The 24,711-nt window shown below is 44.6% G+C and overlaps 1 protein-coding gene across 6 annotated transcripts in view; it reads left to right on the top strand.

The window, feature by feature from the left end:
• The first annotated feature begins 274 nt into the window (after positions 1-274).
• The window catches only part of fat1a (FAT atypical cadherin 1a), a 73,753-nt gene continuing 49,316 nt past the window's right edge, over positions 275-24,711 (top strand). For 3 of the 6 annotated variants that reach the window (XM_068588955.1, XM_068588952.1, XM_068588954.1), the window contains exons 1-3: positions 1,070-2,433; positions 4,028-7,317; positions 19,043-19,357. In XM_068588955.1, coding sequence (XP_068445056.1) covers positions 4,056-7,317; positions 19,043-19,357 — 3,577 coding nt within the window. In that variant the 5' untranslated portion in view covers positions 1,070-2,433; positions 4,028-4,055. Of the gene's footprint in view, positions 702-1,067; positions 2,434-4,027; positions 7,318-19,042; positions 19,358-24,711 lie in introns of those variants that run through there. The other 3 variants (XM_068588953.1, XR_011078182.1, XM_068588956.1) reach the window with 3 other exon arrangements.

Genomic DNA, 24,711 nt, shown 5'->3' with positions numbered 1-24,711 from the left:
TTTTTTTTTTTCAAAGAAGCACCCCTGAAGCAAAATATGTTTTAATTGATTATGTTTATTTATGTTTTTAAAGGCATCCCATGATGTTGACGGATGAAATATAAATCAGAATTACAATTTACTTTCACGTTAATTCTTCAGAATTATTCTTCTTGTGTGATTTTTCTTTTCAAAAAGAGATAATAATCAAAGTAATCACTTTCCCCATCAGCTGTTGATGTGACTCCCTTTCTCTCCACCCCCCTCGTGCCTTTGTCACTTTTCCAAACGGGAGGATCGACGGCAAGAAAATCGCGAATTTGCTATATCTTGACTTTTTAATTATTTATTTTTTTATCCTTGTGTGTTTTTTTTTTGCTTTGTCTTCTTGCGCGCTCCTATTAGAGTTCCACTATTTCCGATCCCACCTGAAGGCAGCAACAGCATGCAACTCCACCTGCTCAGATTCTAGAGGAGAGGAGCGAGGACACCCGTAAGCCTCAGCTCTACTGTACCAAGACTCCGAGTGTGATGACTCCGAGCGGATCGCAGCAGCATTGGCTCCGGAAACCGTGAGGGACTGAAGACGGGTTCTCTCCAACAGAAGCTGGAGAGAGAGATGCTCGTCAGAAAAAAAGAAAGATTTGCACACACACAAGTGAAAGGGATTTATGTGAAGTGAAGTTTGGAGAGCGGCATCCGGCGATCGCCCAGGTGGTCTGGTGAGTAGAGCTTTTGAGTGATACTGAGGACGTGGTTGTGTTTCCAAATGAGCTTCAAATGGCTCTTTCAAACTTTGCGCTCGACTCTGAGCTTATTGGGGGGAAAGGGCGTTGAAGAGGAGTGAGGGTTTTATGTCTGACTTGTGCCAAACAACCAAACGCACAAATACGCACGCGTCGCGCACTCAAACGCACATGCACACACGCACTGTAGCAGTACAAGTTGACAAGTTGTCTTTAGCTGCATGCAGCACAGGCTTTCTGCAGGCGCACCAGCTGGATCGCTGCAGTCCGGGCAAGAGCAGTGAGACAGCGCCATCAATCGCATAGCAGCCACAATCCTGCGCGCCCGTGGAGGGGAGTGCAGTGCAGTTTTGGGGGTCTGGGAAGCGCGGTCGGGATGGCTGCGCGTGCGTGAGGAGTTGTGTGTGTGGGGGGGTTTGATGGGATCAGCGCGTCCTCCTGGCGCATGCACCTCCACCATCAGTCATCCTGGTTTACTGCCAACATGCAGACCCTGGGACGCCACTGCTGGACTTTTCATCCTCAGACCTAACCCAGGCTATTAAAAGACAATAACGTTAGTGAGAATAATGAGGAAGAAGATAATCCCCGGAATTGATGTTAAAGCACCTAAATTGCCGCCACACGCGAGAGGAACTTCGCATTTGCAAGTATTATTAGCCTATTTTTCATCATCAGGGATGCCCTGAACTGCGAATTCATTTGCAAATGAGAGTTTATCTACCTTTTTATGCTGACAACAAAACTGTGATGCGAATTTACGGGTTATTTTGTTTCAGTAGTGAGCATACATTATGGTCTAATTGACACTAGTAGTGTTGTTTGCTCTCCCCGACCTTTTTTATTTATTTTTAAAAACCCTTTTTTTGTGGTTGTAATTGATCACAAAATAGCCTCGTCATAGCACATAAGTGGTTTGGGCTGCAGCTGAACAGGTAAATATTGGATTAACGTTAGTCCCATTTGGGCAGGACGAGGTTGTGCCCTTCGTGAGGACGTCACGTGCCGTGCCGTAACGCGAAGAGGACTTTGTTGTCTGTCGCTCCTCATTGCTATGATGAGAAAATATTGAGCTGGATAAAGTCACACCAGGGAGTCTCATATTCCTAGATTTCATCTCAAGGGAGCATCTTGCAACTGGAGCCATTTGAGAAAAAAGACAGCTGATATATAATCGATTTAATTCATACTCTAATGCTCTCACAAGTGGATGTTTTTGGTTTAATAACCCTTTTTAAAATTCTGTAAAAAAAAAAAAAAAGAGAAAAAGAACGCCTTATAAAGCAAAGGCTCCATTTGGGGCCAGATATGTGACGTGGTGACCGCCAGATTAAGATTCATCTGTTAGTTGGACAGAAACTTTTTGGCCTTTTTTTTCTTTTCAAAATATATATTTTTAGTGAAATATAGGCTCCAAGGCAGTGACAGTAAATCAAAGCGGGCTCCCCTGGCCCCCGGGTTCAGAGCGGAACGGTTTCATCCCGCTGCCAGCCGCGGTAAGTAGATCCGGACGTGCGCAGCGCGGAGAGATACCGGGCAGCTCCAGTGTGGGAGAGAGAGGGAAGCGGCGAGGGGAGCGAGAGCGGCTGCCTGGTGGCGGTAGATGGAGCAGCGGAGAGGAGGCAAGTCCACGTATTACCATGCCGAGATTTGGACTACATAAACTACATGCAAAGCCTCCAAATATACGAGACTAATAATAGAAGAGGTACGTGAATCGTTTGTTTCTTGCACTCTGTGCTCTGTGGAACGAAGTATATATATATTTAAAAAAAAAGTTAGGTCGCTATTGTGAGCTGCGGGGTCCGTGAAAGAAACGAGCCGCCGTTGCTTTCTTTACCCTCTTTTGGGGGAAGTTTAGCCTCAGCGAAACTATTGGTTTGGTGCCGTTTTTCATAGTATGGTTTTTATTATTGTTTCTTAGTCACCCTGGAATAAGTTTATGCGTTGTTTTGCGTTGTGTTGGCAAAGTGTGGAGTGTTTCTCTCGAGCAAATCTCAGTGCTCCGCGGCACGGCTACCGTCGCTCCGTGAGCTGAATGGCTCCAGTTGGGGGATGGGGGGGTTGGAAACGAAATAGTCTGTTGGCACCTAACTTACTTTCTTGAAAGATTTTTTTTCATTTCGTCGGTTTTGAAAACGGATATAGAGTTTGCAGAGAACCCACATTCAGCAGACGCTACATCTTCTGTTTAGTTGTATGCGTAAAACAAATATAAACCAGAAGTTTTAGTTGGAACTGGATTTTTTTTTTTTTTTTTTTTTTTTTTACAATGGTCGCCCACAAGCAGATGGTTCTTTTGTACCTGCAGGGGATAGTTTCATATGGAAGGTATTTCCTCGTTAGGCTCTGTCACTTATTAACCCCACACACTGAGTATTAATAACTAAACCCGGCTCGGGTCGTTCTGACACGCCAAAAGTAAATGATGTCGGTTTTTTTACACAGCGGACACGAGCACCGGCTCGCTTTTCATTTGTCTTTGTACGGACTCCCACGCAGCCCGAGACGTTGTAAAGCGGCTGTAAACGCATGAATGTGCAATTTTAAAGCCGTCTCACAGTCATCTCCTCTGTGTCTGTGTGTTTTTTTCATTTTTTTTTTCATTATCAGTGATTGGAGTTTGATGACAAAAGAAAGGAGCTCTCTTGCTTTTGATTTAAAACTACATAGCTGGTCTTAACGCCAGAAAACGCCGGATTCAGATTGAGTTATTGTATTATGACATAGTTGCTGCTGCTCGTGTTAATAACTCTGTTAAATCCTAAAGTGAGGGATCAGGATTTTTATTTTATTGCATTTCCATACACAAGGGGAAAAAAATCAGGGAGAATTAAAATGTATTTTTTTTTTATAAATGTCATCTACAAGGAAAGCTTTACATGCCATCTTATTGCCAGTTATTTCTTTTGATCTTATGTTGGGACACATTATGATCCTATGTTATGAAGTGCACATATTTGGCATCTGGCATTCTGGCAGACGTGGGAGCAGGTCAGGCTTAGATCTCGTCCCCCTCCGACTGGATGCTCTGCTTTTATCTTATTTCCACATGCAACCTATTTAGCAATTTATCAGCCCGGCCGTCATTTGTCATGGCATTTAAAGGAGTCTGGGAAAGTGCACAGTGAAGAAAGCAATAAGCTTTTCCACAGACGATGAGAGTGGAAAAGGGCTGATTTCATGTGATTACTTGCTTTTTTTTTGTTTCTTATGTGTAATTATAGTTAGTTGTATGTACAAGAGTGCACTTGCATGATGTTGTGTTACAAAACTAACAATTATATTTTGATTGTTTCCAGGTGGTTCTGTGAAGATCACGGTACGATAATGGGGAAGCGCTTGGTTTCACTGCTTGTGCTGCTCCTGCAGCTCCTCTGTGGCTGCGCAGGGAACCAAAGGATGACGAGGGCCGCCTCCATGCAGTTCGTCCACTCTGTTTACAACGCCACCATATATGAGAACTCTGCTGCTAAGAGCTACTTAGAGAGTCACACCAAGATGGGGATCTATATCGCAGACCCAAGCTGGGAGATACGGTACAAAATCATCTCTGGGGACAATGAGAACTTATTCAAAGCAGAGGACTACCTGCTGGGAGATTTCAGTTTTTTGCGAATAAGGACCAAAGGAGGCAGCACCGCCATTCTGAACCGGGAGGTTAAAGACCACTACATGCTGACTGTTAAAGCTTCCGAGAGGACCACCAATTTTGAGTGTCGCACTAGAGTGAAGGTGCAGGTACTGGACACCAATGATCTGAGGCCTCTGTTCTCGCCAACGTCCTACAGCATCTCTCTGCCGGAGAACACGGCCATACGCACGAGCGTGGCCAAGGTCACGGCGACCGATGCGGACATCGGTACCAACGGAGAATACTACTATAGTTTCAGGGAGTGGACGGACATGTTCGCCGTTCACCCGACGAGCGGCGTAGTGACACTGACCGGCAAGCTCGATTACTCTGAGACGAAGCTGTACGAGTTGGAGATCCTCGCAGTGGACCGAGGAATGAAGCTGTACGGCAGCAGCGGCTTCAGCAGCATGGCCAAACTCGCAGTGAGGGTGGAGCAGGCCAACGAGCATGCGCCTGTAATCACCGCCGTGACCCTGGCCCCCTCGGGTGCAGACCACGACCCCACCTATGCCATTGTGACGGTGGAGGACAGTGACCAGGGACCAAATGGGGAGATAGCGTCACTGAGTATTGTTGCCGGCGACCCCCTCCAGCAGTTCAAGGCCGTGAGAAGCAGCCCTGGCAGCAAAGAGTATAAAATAAAAGCTGTCAAGGATGTTGACTGGGACAGCCAGCCTTTTGGATACAACCTCACTTTACAGGCAAAGGACAAAGGCAGCCCCCCTCAATTTTCATCCGTTAAATTGGTACATGTCACGTCTGCCCAGTTCAAAGTGGGCCCTCCTGTATTTGAAAAGGCAGTTTACAGAGTCAATCTGAGTGAATTTGCCCCTCTTCTTACACCTGTCACTATGGTAACAGCCTTGCCAAAGTATCCACAGCTAAAGTATGCCTTTCGACACAAGTCTGACAAGAACAAATTCACTATCAATCCAGACACGGGCTTAATCAGCACTGCCGGACCAATCAATGCTGATTTTGCACCCCGGTTTGAGCTGGATGTGATCACGGCTGACAAGAAAGCGGCGACGAAAGTGATCGTTGATGTGATTGACGTGAATAACAATGCGCCCGAGTTCCAGCAGACGTCTTACAAGGCCGGTGTTGATGAGAATGTACCCGCCGGGAGCAGCGTGGTAACGGTTAAAGCCACTGATCTGGACAAAGGCGAGAATGGCTACGTGACCTACAGCATCAGCAATATGACCCCTCAGCCGTTTGTCATCGACTATTTCTCCGGTGTCATCAGCACCTCGGAGGTCCTCGATTATGAGCTCATGCCAAGGATTTATAATCTCAAAGTCAGGGCGTCCGATTGGGGGTCGCCTTTCCGGAGAGAGGTGGAGGCATCCGTGACCATAACACTAAACAACCTGAACGACAATAAGCCTTTGTTTGAGAACGTAGACTGTGAAGTGACCGTGCCAAGAGATCACGGCGAGGGCGAGCAGATAACCACCGTGTCCGCCATAGACGCCGACGAGCTGCAGCTGATACGGTACCACATTAAAGCTGGGAATGAGCTGGATCTGTTTGAACTGAACCCAAACTCCGGCGTGCTGTCACTGAAGCAGACGCTGAGCGAGGGAGAGGCGGCTAAAGTGTCGGTGCACAGTTTACAAGTCATTGCGACCGACGGCGAACACGAGACCCGGCCGATGTTCATGAACATAACCGTCATCACGGCGCGCAAGCCGGTCCAGTTGAAATGTGTCGAGACCGGCGTCGCCACCATGTTGGCTGAAAAGCTACTTCAGGGCAGCAGAATCCACATGCAAACCGAGCCGGACGACAACTTAATGGACTTTCACTCGGTCAACCGGTACACTCCTCAGTTTGCGGAGACTTTCCCCAGCGTTGTTGAGGTGAAAGAGGACCTGCCCGTTGGGGCCCGGATTGTCCATTTAAGCGCCACGGACTCAGACAGCGCCTTCAATGGTAAACTAGTGTATGTCATTTCAGGAGGAGACACGGAAAGCCGCTTCATAATAGAAATGGAAACCGGTTGGCTTTTGGTGTATTCTCCTCTTGACAGAGAAACAACAGACCAGTACACCCTCAACATTACAGTGTATGATCTTGGCATACCACAGAAATCCTCATCGCGCCTCTTGGGTGTTAAGATCCTAGACGCCAACGATAACAGCCCTCAATTTTTGCAAGACACATATTCAGTCGAAATAAGTGAGGCCACGCCGGTGGGGACGGAAATCATCCAGGTGGATTCAACAGACAGAGATCAAGGAGATAACGGAGTCGTGAAGTATTCGATTTTAGGCGGCACAGATCATTTCGCCATTCACAGGGAGACCGGCGTGGTGACCGTCACAAGGCCGCTGGACCGCGAGCTCCATCCCGTTTACGTCTTGAAGATCGCGGCGCGCGACCAAGCAGCGAACGAGCCTCAGTTAGTGTCCACGGTGCCGCTCAAAATCACCCTGGAAGATGTGAACGATAACCCACCGAAATTCATCCCCCCTAACTACCGCGTGAAGGCGAGGGAGGACCTTCCCATCGGTACTGTGATCATGTGGCTGGAGGCCCACGACCCCGACATCGGGCCTTCCAGTCAGGTGCGATACAGCCTTATCGACAACGGAGACGGGAACTTTGAAGTGGACAAGATCAGCGGTGCCGTGCGGATCGTGCAAAATCTTGACTACGAGACCAAGCAGGTGTACAACCTGACGGCCAAAGCGAAAGACAAAGGGAAGCCCATGTCCCTGTCGTCGACCTGTTTCATCGAGGTGGACGTGGTGGACGTGAACGAGAACCTCTACCGACCTTTGTTCAGATCGTTTGTGGAAAAGGGATTTATAAAGGAGGACGCACTGGTTGGGACTTCGGTGATGACCGTATCCGCTGAGGATGAAGACAAAGAACGCGATGGAGAGATTCGATACTCCATTCGAGAAGGATCCGGCCTGGGGATATTTACCATCGATGAGGAAACTGGTGAGTTAATTTTTTCTCAATGTTACTACAAAGCTGTGTAAAGCTGCTTGTTTATATCTTAAAACCAAAAAAAAAGATGCATTGGTTTGAAATCATCTGCACGAGGAAAGTTTTATGCAGCTGGAGTTTATTCAGTTCATGTCACAGAGTGGAACAATGAGGTAAGGGAGCCTTCCAGGAGACGGGTAACGTTCCTGATTCCATTCATTTTTCCTCTTTGGGATAATTGACGACAGGAACAGATGGACCAGCTGTCTCTCAGACCTGTGTGGACATTCCTGAGTAGGAGCTGTAGTCTTAAGACGATTCTATGTGGTTTCACCTCCTCTTTCTGCAGCTCTCACTGTTATTACACAGTCAATTTGGAAATAGTCTCAATTGGGAAAATGGTCTGTTGGACATAAGATATAAACATTCTAATAGCAATGTTTTTATTTTATTTTTTACAACAGCACATTTACAACATTTTACTAAAGGCAGGATTTGCTTGCGGGTTCTTTATTATGTTGCAGAAGATAACTAAGACTTGCTGAACTGCCCAGAATGATTTTAACAGCTGTCTCAAATTAGCTCGAAATAAGCGGTCTGGAATTCCAGGAGTTCCTTCTCAAAAACATAACAATCACCTGATTTGGATGTTTGGGACTTAGCTTTGCTGCCCTCCTTTTTGAAGCTTGGCAACCACATTCTCGGGTGGCTTTATATGACTTTTTTTCCCCTCTTATTTGAAATTAAATTTCTCTCTGCATTCTACATATTTTATGTCTAAATGAGGCAGTGGAACTTAATGCATAATACATTGATTTCTCTTGGCACATGTAACCTCGAAGGTTATGAGGAAGCTGGAAATGCAATTTGTTAGTGCACAGCTGACTTTAACTGTTGAAAAAGTGAGTTTTTATTTTTAGTTCAATGTTTATTAACAATCAGATACATGTGAATTATTCAATAAGTTGACGGGAAGTCTCCTCAGTGAACCTGCTGGGAAATACTTTCTTCTGCCTGGCAAATTTAGCAGGAGGAGACAAGCCTTTATGAAGGATCTGTCCTCTAGGGCTGTGTCAGCGGTGGTGTGTTTGTGATTGTGCGGCGGAATTCTCATTTGTAATAAGATTTTGTTTTATGAACAGACACACTGCAGGCTTGAACTAGTGGCTGACTGTATATGCTTTTTTTTGTTGTTGCAAGAATTACATGTGCTTTTCTATGTTGTTTAAGTTCAGTTCTTCCCATTAATGCACTAAATTGACTGTAATGTAAGTTGGACATTATGCATGGAAGAGTCTGTGAGATGGACTGCAGTACTCCAGCGTTAGTCTTGAAAGGGCCTCATGCAGCCCGGCGCCTTGTCCATGTCCAACTTAAAATCCTGTGTGGGGTGCAGATTTCAGGGAGCCTGGTCTGATCTGCTACTTAATCCCAGAGGCCCATATTAAGTGATTATCAGGAGGTGCAATGATAGGATTGTCCTGGGTTGGGTCCTGTCATTATGGATTACAACTGAGGTCAGGAGACAACTAAATACAGCCACGGCGGTAATGCCCCTCCTATGATTTCACTAGACGAAGGCTGTGGTTTGTAAGAGCGTATGCATTTAGAATGTTTTGCTTCTAAAAAGGAAAACACAAGTGCGGGTGTATATTCCGCGCTGCAGCTGCACGTTGTGAATCTTAACCAGAATGTTTTATAAAAACGGTGCAAAATTAGAAAACAAATGAAAAAGCGGTGCGGGGAAACATGCCAGGAGCCGCACACCTTCAGTCATGGAATTTCTTTCTTTTGTAGGGTGGGAAGCAGTGAGGGTTTTACTTGACGTTGGTAATTCTAAACCAATGCAGTTGTGTTTGCTCTTGAGTGCAGGATCAAGTTTGTTGCATGTTCTTTTCATCGACGTTGTCGTGCTCTGTTTGTTCTTTCACCACAGCATGAATCTCTATTCTCTCAGCTCTTCCTCTGCAGTCGCATCCACGATATAGCACAGTAACAACAATACTACTTTGTGGCTTACAAAGTGTTGCTGTGAAAAACTTTGCACTCTCTGGCTGCTGACGCCGGAAGACAGCGAGTGATGCTCCGAGAGTAGGTGTATCCAACAAATCTGTACAAAGCCTTGTATTTAAGAATAGCCTTGCTACCCACTTGACTGACGTTCCCAAACCACACAGGAAGCAGGCGAGTTATTTTGTTTGTGAGATATTGAAATCAGATTGAAAAGTGGTGTCCATTATTGCCATTTATTGAATTTTACGGAAACCCTTTTCATGCAAGCGTCTTCTCCGGATATGGTTGCTTTTTCTCACTGACTGCTTAGGGAGCCCGTGGCAACTGTTTGCCCAGACATTCTCTGTGTTATTAAAAGCTCTGTGGCCACTGGCTCGGTGCCATCTTAATTTAAACGTACTCTTATCAAGACTCCTTACTGGGCCCCTTCCCATGCTGCAGACCACATTCACCAGTCCTCGCTGTAATCTGAAAAATTTGCTCATCGTCAAGTGTTTTTGGACGGGCGTGGACCAACAAGTAGTCGTAGCAACCTAACTGAACTTTAATATACTGAAAGCTTTCCAAGTGCTTTTTGTTTAAGGGAGCAACATCCAACATGCAGAGCATTACTATGCAGCAAACCGCTACCTGAGCAGAGAAGGAGGGCACTCTTCCGCTGTGTGTCTTGCAATCCGAGCTTCTCCTTGCTCTGCGGATGTAGCCGGGCCTGCTTTTAGTGCACGTTAGTGCACGTGAGGGTGCCCCACTAGCTAGCACAGAGCTAATTACAACCAATAGCGTTGTTAGCGGCGCCACAGAATCGTAACACAACATATCCGGTGAACACTGTTGGCTTTGGCAGCACGTTTGCCATAGTTTGTACTTTTAGCGCCAGCCATGTTGAGAGCTGTAGAGAGCCAATCAAAATGCTCCAAATCTCACCTTTTTCTGATATTGACCAGCTTGGAGAGTAAAATAGCAATATCATTTCTCTATTATATATTTCCATTGATGTCCAGCATTAGCTTATAGCCGGTGGTTTAGTCAAACAATCTTTGGGAAATATTTATCTCCATCTCAGAGTTTGAGTCTCCTCCCTCCAACAATGTACTTTTTTTTCTCCACCATTTTGTGCCGGTGAGGCAGCATACACCTTACTTGTCAGGGCTTGTAAGCTAAGTGGCTGGCTACAGATTTACTTGTTTGGGCCCTAGAGGTCAAGAGATAAGGACTTTCAAGGCCTTGTGCCAATTCTGAAGAGGTTAGTGTTGCAAATGGCCGATGTAATTTCCTCTTCAAAGAGGATATATTTTAAAAGATGCATGGACCGTCAGCCGCCAGTATGGCTGCAGAGTAATCTAAAAGAGCACCGCATGCTGTGTGTGTTTAAGCTCCTTGTGCAAGACCCAACTATGATGTCACTCTTACACATGCATACTGTACAAGTTAAGATCCGTATAAGAGGTTTAAAAGAAACAAAGTACATAAACACTTCCAACATTTGCAATAGTGTTGATGTGAATAAATACTTCCAGCTTCCGGTGCTGGTTGAAACGCACTCACAATAAAACAGTTCTTATCACGATGAACCAAGTCTCCACTCCTTTAAGTACATCTGACTCACGTTCCCCCATGACACACCTTCAGACATCAGGCAGACACAAAAAGTGTATGTGTTTCATTTTTATTGCCAATAAGTAACTCTCTCTTCCATTTCATTACTCTGGGATGACTAAGGGAGATTGTGCGAGTCAAGACACTGAGCCCTAATTGATCAAAAGCTCAGGTTGACATTTCAGAGAAATGGGAAAGTCAAAGGTAAAAGGAAGGCGCTAACTTCACAGCGAGCCTTTTTAATTTGGATAAACTATTGCACAACTTCATCTCAGTCTGCGGTGTGGAGGTGACGTTGATGAGAAAAGCCTCGAGGTTTTTACTTTGAAGGATGCTGGACAGTGATGTCCTCTTGGCTCGAGGGAGCCACGCTACTCAATAATCTACAGTTCAGAATATCTGGAGACAAAAACTGTTCTTAAATTAGCCCCGGAACATTAATATGAAATGGGTTTCATAGTGGGAAGGAGGAATGATCACACAAAGTATTATACCTATATTTATTACCTTTACTTTTATACCGTACTATCTTCTGTAGATATTGCATTTTGTTAACGTACGTGAACATCAGGTATGTATGTAGATGTCAAGAGGGATCAGTCTGTCTTAGATCTAATATGATACAAGTATATAAGCATGTATGATCCAAATCCTTGAGATAATATCAGCCAATGAAGGCTGCAGAACTAAAAAGGAAAGAGTAACTCAAGGCTATATTTCCTTAGAGATAATGGTACGGAGCCATTGTCACATCTCAGTTTGAAGTGAAATTATCCCGTGTACAAGGTGACCAGAGCAGAGTGTGTTCCGTGGAGATGAGATGCAGAATCCTGATTGTATAATGCATGCATTGCCCTTTCTTGTTGGATAATATATGCATTGCCCTTTTCCTCGAGGCTGTTTGCAGCCTGGGCTGTAAATACGTTCTTTGTTAAAGCAAATTAAACTGTTTGAGGCATAATGACAAAGTCCCGTTAGTGTGTTTTCCATTTCCACCCTAAAATAAAATTACCAGCCCTTCACTTCTTTTCCCAACGTCATCCAGTTAAAGTCAACAGATTCTTAACGATAATGAAAAGACGCACGCTCGTGTTTGTTTATGGTCTGTCTTCTGGCATCACGTATAGTTTTTGTGAAAAGTGGGAACTGTTGCTCTCGGTCCTCGAGTTCCCTTTTCGATCTATGTGAAGATAAAAGTGGGACTGCGAAGTGGCACATGGGTCCAAATAGTCTTTGCTTCGGTGCCGTTACTGCGGAGACGGGACCAGGAATGTGCAGCGAGACGGAGTGGACTGTCGGTTGCTAAATGTAAAACATGCTTAAAAGTATGTTGTTCTCTCAGTCCATTAAATCTTTTTAAAGAAACTTGTGGTGGCCGTCTGCAGAGGATGTGCTCCAGTGTGTGTTAATTCTTATCATGCTAACGCTCATGAATTAGAGCTCACGGCCTTCTCTCTTCTGATCTACTGTGGATTGTATGCCAGACTTCACACTTTCAAAGCAGTGTTTTTCTTAGTGGGCCCCTGAGGGACATTTCGAACTCCATAATTATGTTAAATGATAGTAAAATACAATGCAAAATTAAACCGTTTCAGATTGTTATTTAATACGTAAAGCCACGGGTGCTAAAAAGCGAACCACTACCATCAACGGCAATGTGTAGTACAAACGGCAGTGATATTTAAAAGGATTAGCATCGTCCTCACAGACGCATCTGAGAACATATATTCGCCGGGAGCTTTTGCGGCTTAATTATGGCAGAGATGTACGAGATACTGACATGCTTTTATCCTCTTATTCAAATCTCAGCAACTGTTTTTAAGTATTCAGAGCCAATTTCATGGTGTCTGGGCACTTGGCGAGAGCCCTGACCACAAATACACTCCGGCGCAGTGGAGTGGGCGTCGATAGATCGACACCAGGACAGGGACACGGCAACATAACATGACCCTGTGGATTCTGGGAGATTCGCTTCTACCTCTTCCTGATTGACATGAAGCTTAACTTCGCACAAAGCCAGAAATGGCAGGGGCTCCTACCGGCAAAACCTCGCTGATAATTACGTTCTCTCTTTTTTGTTTAAAAAAAAAAAAAGAAGTATGAAAACGTCCGGTTTTGGCTTTACGGGGGAGTTGTGTGCTGTGATTTGATTTTTGGTTCGGCGTTTTGGGATGCCTGCCGGCAACCAGGAGAGTTAATTAGTATGCTTCACATGTGCTGGTAGATAGATTTTATTCCCAAGGGTATATGTTTCCCCTGTGTCTGCTTTTAAGCTAATAATAATAGTGTTTTGTTGTGTTCAAGAGGTATTGATCTGTTCATGTTCTGATTGGGCTCAGCTCCATGGACAGGACGTCCATTTCCATTTGGAGAGATGGCATGAATCACCTCTCATGTGAAGGGGAAATTGTTTGCTCTCAGCTCAAAGTCTACATCCTCCGTATGCCAGCTGGGGTTACCATGTACAATAGGAATATAGAGAGAGATATAGTGTAGGAAAATAACAAAGAAACATGTTCATGGGGGTGAATGAAGACTGTCCTTGTGTTTCCCCGCATTGTTCCCTCAGGCACAGCCTGAGAGCTCCTCTGGGCCAAGAGGTATAGCAAAGGCTCCTAAATAATACTGTGATATTGAATCAAGGAGTATTGCTATGAGACCTGTTCAAAGGCCTTTCAAAGAACGCCATTCCCAGCAACAATAGAGGCTTTGTATCGTCAGCTAAGTTCCAAAAAGCTATCTCAACTGGAATTAATAGGCAATTTTTTATTTTTAAATGGGAAAGAAAAACCCATTCAGACATGCATCACAGACATGTAACAAGTGTATGAAAAGATTTATTTCAGTCTCTTTTCAGCGCTCACAGTTGGAGCACAAATAAATTACTCTCATGTTCTCTTTAGTCTCCCTTTTACATTCTGGCTTTCACATGATACAGAAGGCCGACTTGCCCGAAACGCCTGCGTGGCAACATTGAGAAGTCAAATTGGTGAGCCGTTCTCGTCTTTCCTTTTACAGGACGGCTCATCAGTACAGGCTGTGAAAAAAAAAAACATACAGAAAAAAAACTATAGCATTACAGGGCTAACAGAATTGTTGTGAAATGATCGAGCAATTCTTAATTAGCGATTTTAAATGATTTTTTTTTCAATTAGTTCATTTATCTAATGACTAATGTAGTAATTATTTAACATTCATAACTAGGGGTGGGAATCACCAGAGGTCCCACGATACGATATTGTCACGATACTTAAGTCCCGATACGATATTATCATGATACAGCGATACAATGAGTATTGCGATACGCTGACTATTGCGATGTATTGTGATTTATTACCTACTTTTCAAGCGCAAATTGTCCCCAAAGGAAAACTTTGTCAACAAAAAAGAAATAGATTTTATTATTCCAGGACCCAAAAGTTTAAAATTGATCAAATAAAAGATCGTTACTCGGGTTCCGTGTATCGATACATTCAAAATATCGCGATACTATGCTGTATTGATTTTTCCCCCCGACTGCTATTTTTAACAGACGTGCGTTCCTCGTGTTGATGATCACATCACGTTTATCAGGCTTTAAGCCGACACTCGCAGAGCATCACATTGTTGGGGCCTTCCACACTTGGGTGGATTGCTGGCAATTTTTTTTTAAACGGTGGTTTGTTTGGGGGAATCCATGCTTTGAACGCGCTGACGTTGTGTAATCCATGTCGTTCACATTGGCGAATCCCTATTAAGCACCATGTTACCTTTAGCCAGCTGTTGACAGCTATTCCTCTGCCAGTACCGCCAGTACACAGCGTGCACAATGGTGCGTGAAGTGGAAATGGCTCGCAGGCTCAATAGTCCGTGGTATTGAAGGAGATAAGATAGTCTTTGTGACACTATCACCTTTATAATTATCTCTGTCCCAATGGATCACGACCCCGGTGTCACCTTGAATCACAACAGAGGACACTTCCTGCAAGCCGGTTCATAACGCCTGTTCAGTGATTTGTGCGTGCAAGTTTTACATTTGTAAGTATGTAAGCAAACTTGATTTAAATTAAACATTAGCATGCTATTATGCAATGAATAAAAAAAATGACGCTAATTACGAATGTACGTTGGGAAGATTTAACATAAAAATATGTTTTCTTAAAATGTTTTTTTTTATATTTCACAAATGCAAATCAATAACTCAAAAAATAAAACTTCCGCTCATGCCAAACTGCATGAACACTACAAACACTACTTAAAAAAACACTTTGGAAGGACACAAACGCCACAAAATCTTTAACACAAACTTAGTCATGGATACACAAATAGCCCGTGAAACCCAGTCCGCATTTCTTTTTCTATCCACAGTGACCAGTTAGTTTTCTGCCTTTGACTAAGACTAAACCCTTAATATTCTGCACCAATGCTTCAGGCAATGCTTTGAATATACAACAACAAAACACATTTTTTTGCCTCGGACCATACTTTAGATCTTTTGAATTTTGAAGTTTCAGGCATAAATTCCAACAGGCGTGCCGTCTTTCAAACGCATATCTCGGCTGCAGATGTCTGGAAACTTTGGGATGATGTGATGCGTTTAGTTGCTGGGTAACAGAAAGCTTAGCTTTGGAGCTTTGGACTCTTTTCTAATACACTAGCATCTACACCGTGATAGTGGAATTTGAAGCATTTCTCCGGGGTTGTGGAAAGAGAGCGAGAGAGAGGGGGGGGAGCGCAGAGAAAGTTTATGTAAGCATGTGAGCGAGAGGCCTGAGAAGGCCGAGGAATGTGGGGAAGGGGTGAGCGGACTCACCGGAAGGCAGTTCAAAGCGTACAAATGAACGAGGGAGACCCGGAGTACGTCGAGCCACCGGCTCGGTAACGCAGGCTCCCAGAGTTCAGGCACAATTTAGAAAATTAGCATGAGCGACAATCCGGATGTTGTGAGTCTTAATGTTGTGTTGACAGGTTTTAGTTTAGCTTCACGAGGGAGAACTTGTGACGTGCACTGAGCGGTTGCGGGCGACTTTTCAAAGGCAAATGTCACCCTCTTCCAACTGCGGCTTTACTCCGACTGGAAGTCGTTACTGAATACACTCATTGTGCATCTGCACAGGACGTTGATTTAACTACACTCATACGAATGATACCTGCTGGTCTCGATAATTTGAAATCCTTCAGGCTGTCTGAAGGCTCCACCGCACTTTGAAGAACAAAGCCAGAGGGAAAAGGAAAGAGCAAGGGGGAAGGAGAGAGAAAAAGCGGAAAGCAAATCTGGCAGAGGCTGTTGCACAGTCTGTTTTTTTTCTTTTTTTCTTGTGGCCTAAGGGCAGGTTTTGCTTCTGCCTCAGTGGGTAGGCTAGGTATATAGGATGGGTGGGGCAACTAAATTCTTCAGATTCATCTTTCATGTGCTTTGTTTGCAGCCAGCCAGCCAACGGCCATGGCAGATAGCTTTTCATACTCTGTACTGTTTTTTACACAAGTTGTTCCGTTTTTGAGTCTCTTCAGATATATATATATATATATATATATATATATATATATATATATATATATATATATATATATATATATATATATATATATATAACAAATAACTCCTGTGCAAATTGGCCTTGACATTTAGTTTGAAAAGGGCAGAATGTGGACAGTAGTGTTCCTCTTGCAGCTGACGTTTGTATTCATGTGGCAATCTTTTTTTCATATTTTTTTTTATACAACATATGAAGTTATCTCTCGTCTGCTGGCAGAAAAGGCGCCGAAGAACTGCGAGCGAAAAGCATGACCCTCTCCGAAAGTGGATTTGTTCTGCTACACTGGTGTCTGCCAGTCATATACTCGAGCACTCGGGCGCGGGCACAAAGCAAGTGTCGTACCTTCCCGTTCGCCTCGTCTATACTTTGTCGTATTAACGCGTGTGCATGAGCACACATGATCGCCTCCGCTCCACTGTTCCTCCTCCCCAGACCAACACCCTGAACATCTTCCAATTTGCTGTACATGTTGCTCATCCAGTCGGGAGCCACTCCAAATTGTCAGCTTCAATAAGATCACGAATTATTCAATAATGTGTTATTTTATTTTGTAATGATTGCGAACAAATTTCCATGTTATCTCTGTTGAGCAAACGTTTGGCGAACTCATCGAACCAGATTGTCGCGTTCCTGTCTGTGTCTATTGTGAGCTTCAAGCCATGAGTTGGATTACACGCAGCCATTTTATTAGCATTCTTGATGTACTCAATGTTGTTTTCACCACGGGGCTCTTGGCTCTAGGAAACATTGGGGAGCTACCTGTTTTCCCTTGCCTGGCTACCACTCGTACGCATGCCCCCAGCTCATTTGAGAGAGCTATAATGATGACTAATGACAAGAGAGGATCCCGGGGCCGAAAAAGGCCGGGACGCTTAAATGAAACGGGGAGAGAGAGAATAAATGAGCTGTACGACTGAACTCCCCTCCCGTGTTATAATTTTTGAATTCGGCAAGAAGTAATTTGGAGTGTTTCTGCTTTTCTGAGAAATCTGCCTCCACCCGAGGAGGCGGGAGGGTTTGGCTGCTCCGTTTCACTCGTCGCAGTTTCATCACGTAACAGTAAGCAAACGAAGGCAGCGGCAGGAAACCGGCGGCCCTTATCTGTGTTATGGATTCAACACCCACGCCCGGTAATGACACGGGTGTGCCTCCACCGTGATTCACCTTTTTATTAGTTTCAGATATGATAAAACGAAATAAAGCGATACATTGACATCGCACCTATAAAAGGTTATCGAGGTATTGCACACAACACAAACGCTGGAAATAGTTGTTATTTCAAAGGTTGTCAGGGTTTTTGTTGTCTGGAAGATATTTCTCTTGCTGTTGCCCTTTGCTGCCTTTTCTATTTTCTGCTTGTTGGAATAATGCGACCTCACACACGCTCGTTATCTAAATAATATTGTGTTGTTTCATTATCAGAGAGTCTTTTTTTTGTCAGCTTCTGCCCTTTTTGAAGATTTTCACTTTTTGTCCTCATTTATATTTCAACAAGCAAAAAGCATATCCAAACGTTGTCCCGTTTAGCAGCTTGGTTATCCGCTGCATTCACTTGCTCTGTGGCTCCAACGCGTCACTCACCGTTCAATCATTTCCCCACTTTGAGTATTTATGTTTGACGGTCGCATTGCTTTGCATCTATTTGACATTGTGAAAGAATTGGTGCTGAATAGAAACAGGAACCGTAGTCTGGTTGGATTTGAATTATTAGTCTCCACGTAAACACATGAAGTAACACTTTGTCACAAGCAAACGCACACATCGGCATGTGCACTTACCCTTTCCCTCTAACTGAACCTCCCCTACACCAATTTACACACACACACACACACTCACACACTTATCCTTCTCCCTGCAATTCAAATGTACCTACTGAGCACCTGAAGAGTGCTTGTAAGTGGGCTCAGGTGGGGCTGAAAACCACTAAAGCAAATTCACTCCTGAACTTTTTGTTTGTTACCTTTTCCTCAGATAATGTTGCACTGCGCCTCAGCGTCGGCCATTCAGACATCTGAGCTAGTGTCCTCAGAAGTTACATTTACAGGTCATGCGTGTAGATCTGTTTCCAACAGATCTGCATTGTTTTTGCAGCAAAACCAATCACAGAGCATTTTTTCAGGAGATTAAAATTAAACTTGTTGATACATAACTTAGGCCTTTGGTCTCCTGCCTGAGTGCATCGGGACATGTTTACACACAATTTGTCCAGTTTCACCGTGACTGCATCCAGACTGTTCGTATGATATCAGTTGTTGTTTCTGACGACCAAACCGGCCCCTCCTCCACTACCCCACTTAACCGTTGTCAACTTATACAACTTACAGGCCTCTGAAGGCTCTGTTTGCTCAGCTGAAGGCTACAGGCCCCACATGGCAGTAAAAAAAACGTCCCTGCCAGTGAATGTAAACAAGAGAGCGCTGGCTGGCTGTTGTTAATATACCACCATGACATGTTCCTGTCCAGGCGCCTGTTGCTGGTGCTTCTGGTCTCTTTATTGCTAGAACTCGATATCAGAGATCATCAGTAGTGCAGGAATTGATTTGAAACTGTGCTGCACAGGAAAATGATTCCTGATTTCTAAAGTTTGTTTCTTTGTCTCCCCTTTCTCTCAGGCGTCATCCGAACACAAGAGCTGCTGGACCACGAGACGACGCCTCACTACTGGCTCACCGTGTACGCGATGGACCGCGGCGTGGTGCCGCTCTCCGCCTTCGTCGAGGTCTACATCGAAGTGCAGGACGTCAACGATAATGCGCCGCAGACCTCAGAACCTGTCTACTACCCCTCCGTTGTGGAGAACTCCCCCAAAGACGTGTCAATCATCCAGATTAATGCGGTCGATCCAGACGCCAAGGCCAGTGATAAACTCACCTACAGGATCACCAGCGGCAATCCCCAGGGCTTCTTTGCCGTTAACGTCAGGACAGGTAAGATTGCTGTTACGCCGATGGATATTGACGACGCCATAAATTTCTTCCTCAGAGCAGGAAGTCCCTTCTCTGACTCATGACCTTGCATTGGATTTCAGGGAAATGGAAACCTTTAATTTGGCTGCGAGCTTGAGAAAGAAACTTTAAACAACTGCAGAGAAATCCCCTCCTTAGAATCATGCGTTTTCACATGAACAGGGATCAATTGGCATCTGCTCACTGATAGATACATCAACATTTAGCGTGAAATGCTAAATGTATTTGCCTCAACTCAAGTGATCCACTGCTTAAAGGGCACAAATGTGGCAAACAGACTGTATAAAGATTTGTGCTGCACATTCAATTATCATTCGAGACTCTGGGCTAGGTTTTGAGACGCACTGTAGTGCGTGGAAGACACGCCGGCAAGCGGCTGCTGTGAAGTTCCTGTTTCCGTTCTTGTGAAGAGGAAGAGCAGTGTGAACTCCATATTTTAACCCAGGACAGGAGTGGGTTGAGCCTACAGGGGTTTTTCCCACTCTAACACTCTAAAGTGGGTTCTCATACGGTACTCTGCAAATGGTGTGATGATTAATATTTCATTGGGCTCTTTTAAAGTTGCAGGAGCCAGCTATGTTTAGTTGGGAAGCAGCGAGGAAACTTGTAATAGGTACAAAGTGGAGCAGTTGCACGTACATTCAGAGCTTCTCTGTAAATTAACAGATGCATTCCTGTTTTGCCAAACTCCATATTTAAGTGGGATTTCATATTTCATTTTGATTCCTTTGGCGAATGTGTTTTTTTTTTTACACGTGTGCATAGACCCCGATCCGTGCAATTGCGAGACATATAAATGAATCAAGGACAGTTCGTCATCAGTTTCGATGTCTTCCATTCCCATAGATCAAAGTCGCAAAGTGAGGCGGTTAAACCCTCTTTTTTTTAAGTGCCAATTACCGAATTATTCTCGCTCACAATCAGGTGTTTTATTGCCTTGAATGCAAGTGCTCGTGAAACTGAAAGGGGGAACGGTCAGTGAGGCAGTTGCTCCGGCCTGCCCTCACTGCCGTGTGTGGTCCTCCTGTTTCCCAAGGTTGTCACATCAACAAACTGGAGTTATTTTGGTTGGAAGTGGCAATGTGAATGTTCTGACCAAATAAGGATTCATCTTGGAGCACGCCTCCCAGACAAGCCTCGCAGTAATAGCCGGGTACTCCCCGCCGGATAGGAAAAGAAAGAGGAAAAAATAACTGATAACGGGAAAAAAAAGGGAAAACCTTAGGTATGTGGACACGTACGGGTGGTGTTTTATCTGCATGCTTGACAAGATTAGCTTACATACGCTGATGAGAACTGTGGGAGGCTGGAAAGGGAAAGCGCTGTGAAATTGAATATTTATCTTCTGACAAAGCAAGTCATACATAACGCTGTTCAAACATCGTAGGCAGACCTTGAGCTGTGAAGAAAATATCTTTGCAATCATGTGTCTTCCTGATATATATAGTTTTTTTTCCTCCGTCTTTTTGCTCTTCTGTAGACCATAACTGGAAAGGAATGTTTACACTGAAGCAGCTGATCTTGATCTAAATGGCGTTGCTTTTTTTGGTATTTCTTTTTTCCTCGAACGAGACTGCATTTTAATCTCTTTCACCGCCGAAGAAGATGAATTCTCTGCAAAATATTCTCTGATTCTATTATGAACATTTTGTTTTCTCCATCAGAACCCACTGCTTTGTTTCGAGGTTTTGGTGAACTTACAGTGCGTTACTTATTCAGCAGAAGAAAGTCTTCTCAGCCCACATTTTTTTATACAGCTTATGGTCAAGTCCACTGTGGCCAGGGTCCCTTTACAGTGGAATTGTATCTTTACATGTTTTTTTAAATGTCAGATGAGCTCTCTGGAAAAGAAAAACTGGTTATGTGGATGATACTGAAGCATAAAGATATGACTCATTCATGCATATCAAAGCATGTTAAAACATTTATCAGTAGGACACCGGAGCCCCCTGCGTCAGGTTCAACAAAAAGTGGTTTGGACAAAGACAACTTTAAATATTAAATCACTGCTCTGTTGCTGTGATTTCTTTCCTTCTTTGTTTTTAAGATTGCAGCAGAGAGCGGAGGTAGACGGGAAGGGAAAAATAAAAAAACAAGCAAAAACAAGGAGCCAAGACAGTGATTTATGCACAGTGCCAGTTAGAACGACAGCAACATGTTTTTACTAGCCAATGTTTTTAGTTCCAAATTGGATTGGGTGTCTCGGGAGAGATTACAATCTATATCTTATTTTTATTATCTGTGGCATTGAATGAGATGAAAATGTGCCCGATATCTTTCCGCATTATCAACTCAGTATGGCGTCCTCGCCGCATATTACAGGTTTTTGAAAATGTTTAAATTTACAACAGTCTCTGTAATTACATGTTCTAAAATTGCATTGGAAGCATGGGCCCTTGGCGTATCTACAAAGCTCAACCAAAGGGGTGGGGAAAGAGGAAAAAAAGATTCAGGCTTTTTTTGTGTGTGTGTGTGTGTGTGTGTGTGTGTGTGTGTGTGTGGCTTTCGTGGACGTGCATGTGTTCTGAGCTAACTTGCTAGCCTTCCATCGCGGGCCTCGGCCTCGCTCCGCTCTCCAAGCAGCCTGTCGAGCTTCAAACACATGTGAAGGTTTCGCTTTGACGCCTTGGGTGGCGTCGGTTGCCCCCTTTTTCTTTACCCTGCACAGAACCACACTGGCTCGGTAAAGCCCAGGATGAAAGGCTTAGGCCTACTTTATTCCTGCCAAGTAAACAAGTCCCGCTGCTTTGGCTGTTCTCTGACTTTAGCTTGTCATTAAAGTGCAAGACCAGCTCTTCTCTCTTACAGACACCATTGCAATCCGCGACGAGTGCTCAGAACTTAACGGTTTGATATGGCCTTCGCTTTTGAGGGAGAACAGAACAGAGGGGGGGCCGACACAAGACAGCGCTGTGTGGGGACGGGAATTGTGACAGTCAGCTGGATGCGACTTTGTGCTCCAAATCAGTACGAGATCAGGGAATTTGAATAATGATGTTTGGTTCTGAACTTTCAAAAGACGAACAAATGCTCGGTTGTCTGATGGCACAGATCTCATCCCGCCCACGGACATGACTACGGTTGTTCCACGCTCCTGAGCCTGGATTGGACGGCTGCTGAGCGCTGTATTTCCTTGGTGAGGACTCGTAGGCTTGTTTCCAACGGGACCTCAGCAGGATATGAGGCCGACGCCGGGCAGATAGATCATCGCCTCAAATTAGACCGAGGACTGTGTCCGCATGTGCAGTACTCGAGACAGCCAGCCAGTAGCCGTCTACATTTATTCCCCACATGCAGGATTGTCAGAGCTAGTTCATCTGAGGTTGTTGACACGAGTTGCCCACCTTTTCTGTGGGAGAGTGAGCAACGGCCATTTACCTGGTGAATCACTCTCTCGCTTCTCTGGAAATGCTGCTGCGGTGCTTGTGACTTCCTGGACTTTGGGCAGCGCTCTTATGCCAGAGCTTGCATGTGTCGGGGGAAAAGGGCAACCAAGTAGAACACATTAGTCAGAACACACGCACACACACACACACACACACACACACAGAGCACACGCACAGGAAGTTTTTTTTCATATCTAAGCTAACGAGAGCCAGAGCCAGAGCAAAGATCACATGGATAACCATCTTATCTTGCTGAACGCTCATTACTCTACATCCTGTTGTGCCAATTCTGCTTTTCTTAGCACCGTATTAGTCCTTTCCAAGGCTTCCCTAATTATCCCAGTGGTGTCCATTGACTTTTCAGACCATGGCATCATTAGTCTGCGGTGACCTGACATTTGTGCTCACAGCACCTTAAAGCCTGGTGAAAACTCCACCCTGTAACGATGGCGCCTGCCGCGTGTTCGTCACCAGACAATGGTGTGGTTCTAGAGGACACCAGCATGCCTCGAATAGGAGATGACTGTCTGTAGATGATTATGCCTGCCCTGTAATGGCGGACACCCTTCCAGTGGTTCAACTCAAATGGAGGAAGAAATATTCTTGACGGTTGCATTGAACTATTCTGGCCCATCCTTTTCCTTTTCCTTCACCGGCAACGTCCGGCTCAATGTCATCAATTGAAAAGGAGCGCCCGTGGGTAAAAAGCTTTGGCAAGCTTGGATACCTTTTCGACAGGTTTTATGTGCATTTGTCATCCCCAGGGTTGAATAGAGGTAAGGGAAAACAGCCACTGGGACTAGAGCTGCGAATCTTCCACTTTCTGTGGCGCTTATATCAACTTTCAGTAACGCCTCCTCTGTTTGAGGTAGAAAAACACACACACACACACACACACTGGTGTTATCAGTGGTCTACCGAAGCCCCAACAACTATCAGGGGAAGTGAGATAGGAAATGGATACTTCCAACAACTTCCTGGGGTTTTCCGGTAATTGCGGGGGCCAAGCGATTGTTACAGCTCTCAAGAGATTGTGAGAAGAAAAAAGTGGAAATGAAAAATTTCTGATTGTCCTCTTAAAAACTTCAAAGAGCAGTCACGGTGGCTTAGCTGGCTAAGGTTCAGTTTAACCACAGTGTCTTTGAGAGACATCCAATGACACGGCATGATATTAAAAAAAAAAAGTAAAAGAAATGGCATTTCTTCTCCTTCTTGAAAATCGAAAGCGCGTCGCATCTCGTCATTGTTGGCCTCCCTAAAGTTGTATTATTTTACAGGAAGCTGAAGACAAAAACGCACTTCTTGTTTTTCCGAAAATCATACAAAAATGATCATTAACATTTACTCACTTCAGAGAAGCGCCAGAGAGGAACTGTGATTCATTCAGAACAAAGCGAAGCCAACCCGTTATATGCAGTGTGACCAACCTCATGACCTAAAAGCAAGAAGAAAAAACACCACCACCTGACCCGCTAAAGCAGAATATAGACCAGCAACCATGGCAACCATTTGTGTCTTCGACTCGGCTCAAGCGACGCCTTTTTTGAAATTTTGTTGATGCGCTGGCATTGTGAAAGCGTTTCATTTGACGGTGGGAAGCCTGCGTGGGTTTCCACTGGCTGCAGTCAAGCCGGGGCGTATTAAAAAGAAACCGGTGAAAATCTTCACTTGAAAATGTTGTCTCTCGTCAAAATGCTCCCGCTCGAGGGTTAATGCGGGAGCGCACCGACACACCTCTGCTAAATTGACCCGGTTGCCCTCGCCGGCGCACAGCGAAACGCCTCACTTACTCAAGTGAACAGCACACAGCTGACGGCGTTAACAGCCACACATTCGACGGTACCGTTGGAACTGCCGACAGAGATAATTCCCACCCGGGTCAAATCGATCGCCATAAACTGATGATAATTGCATCTGGTTTTGTTTAGT

Source organism: Clinocottus analis, unplaced genomic scaffold (assembly GCF_023055335.1).
Source record: "Clinocottus analis isolate CAN_PGR_092001 unplaced genomic scaffold, fCliAna1.0.p SCAF_22, whole genome shotgun sequence".
NCBI classification, from domain to species: domain Eukaryota; kingdom Metazoa; phylum Chordata; class Actinopteri; order Perciformes; family Cottidae; genus Clinocottus; species Clinocottus analis.
The sequence above is the reverse complement of the archived record's forward strand: the minus strand, read 5'-3'. Positions and strand labels throughout refer to the sequence as shown.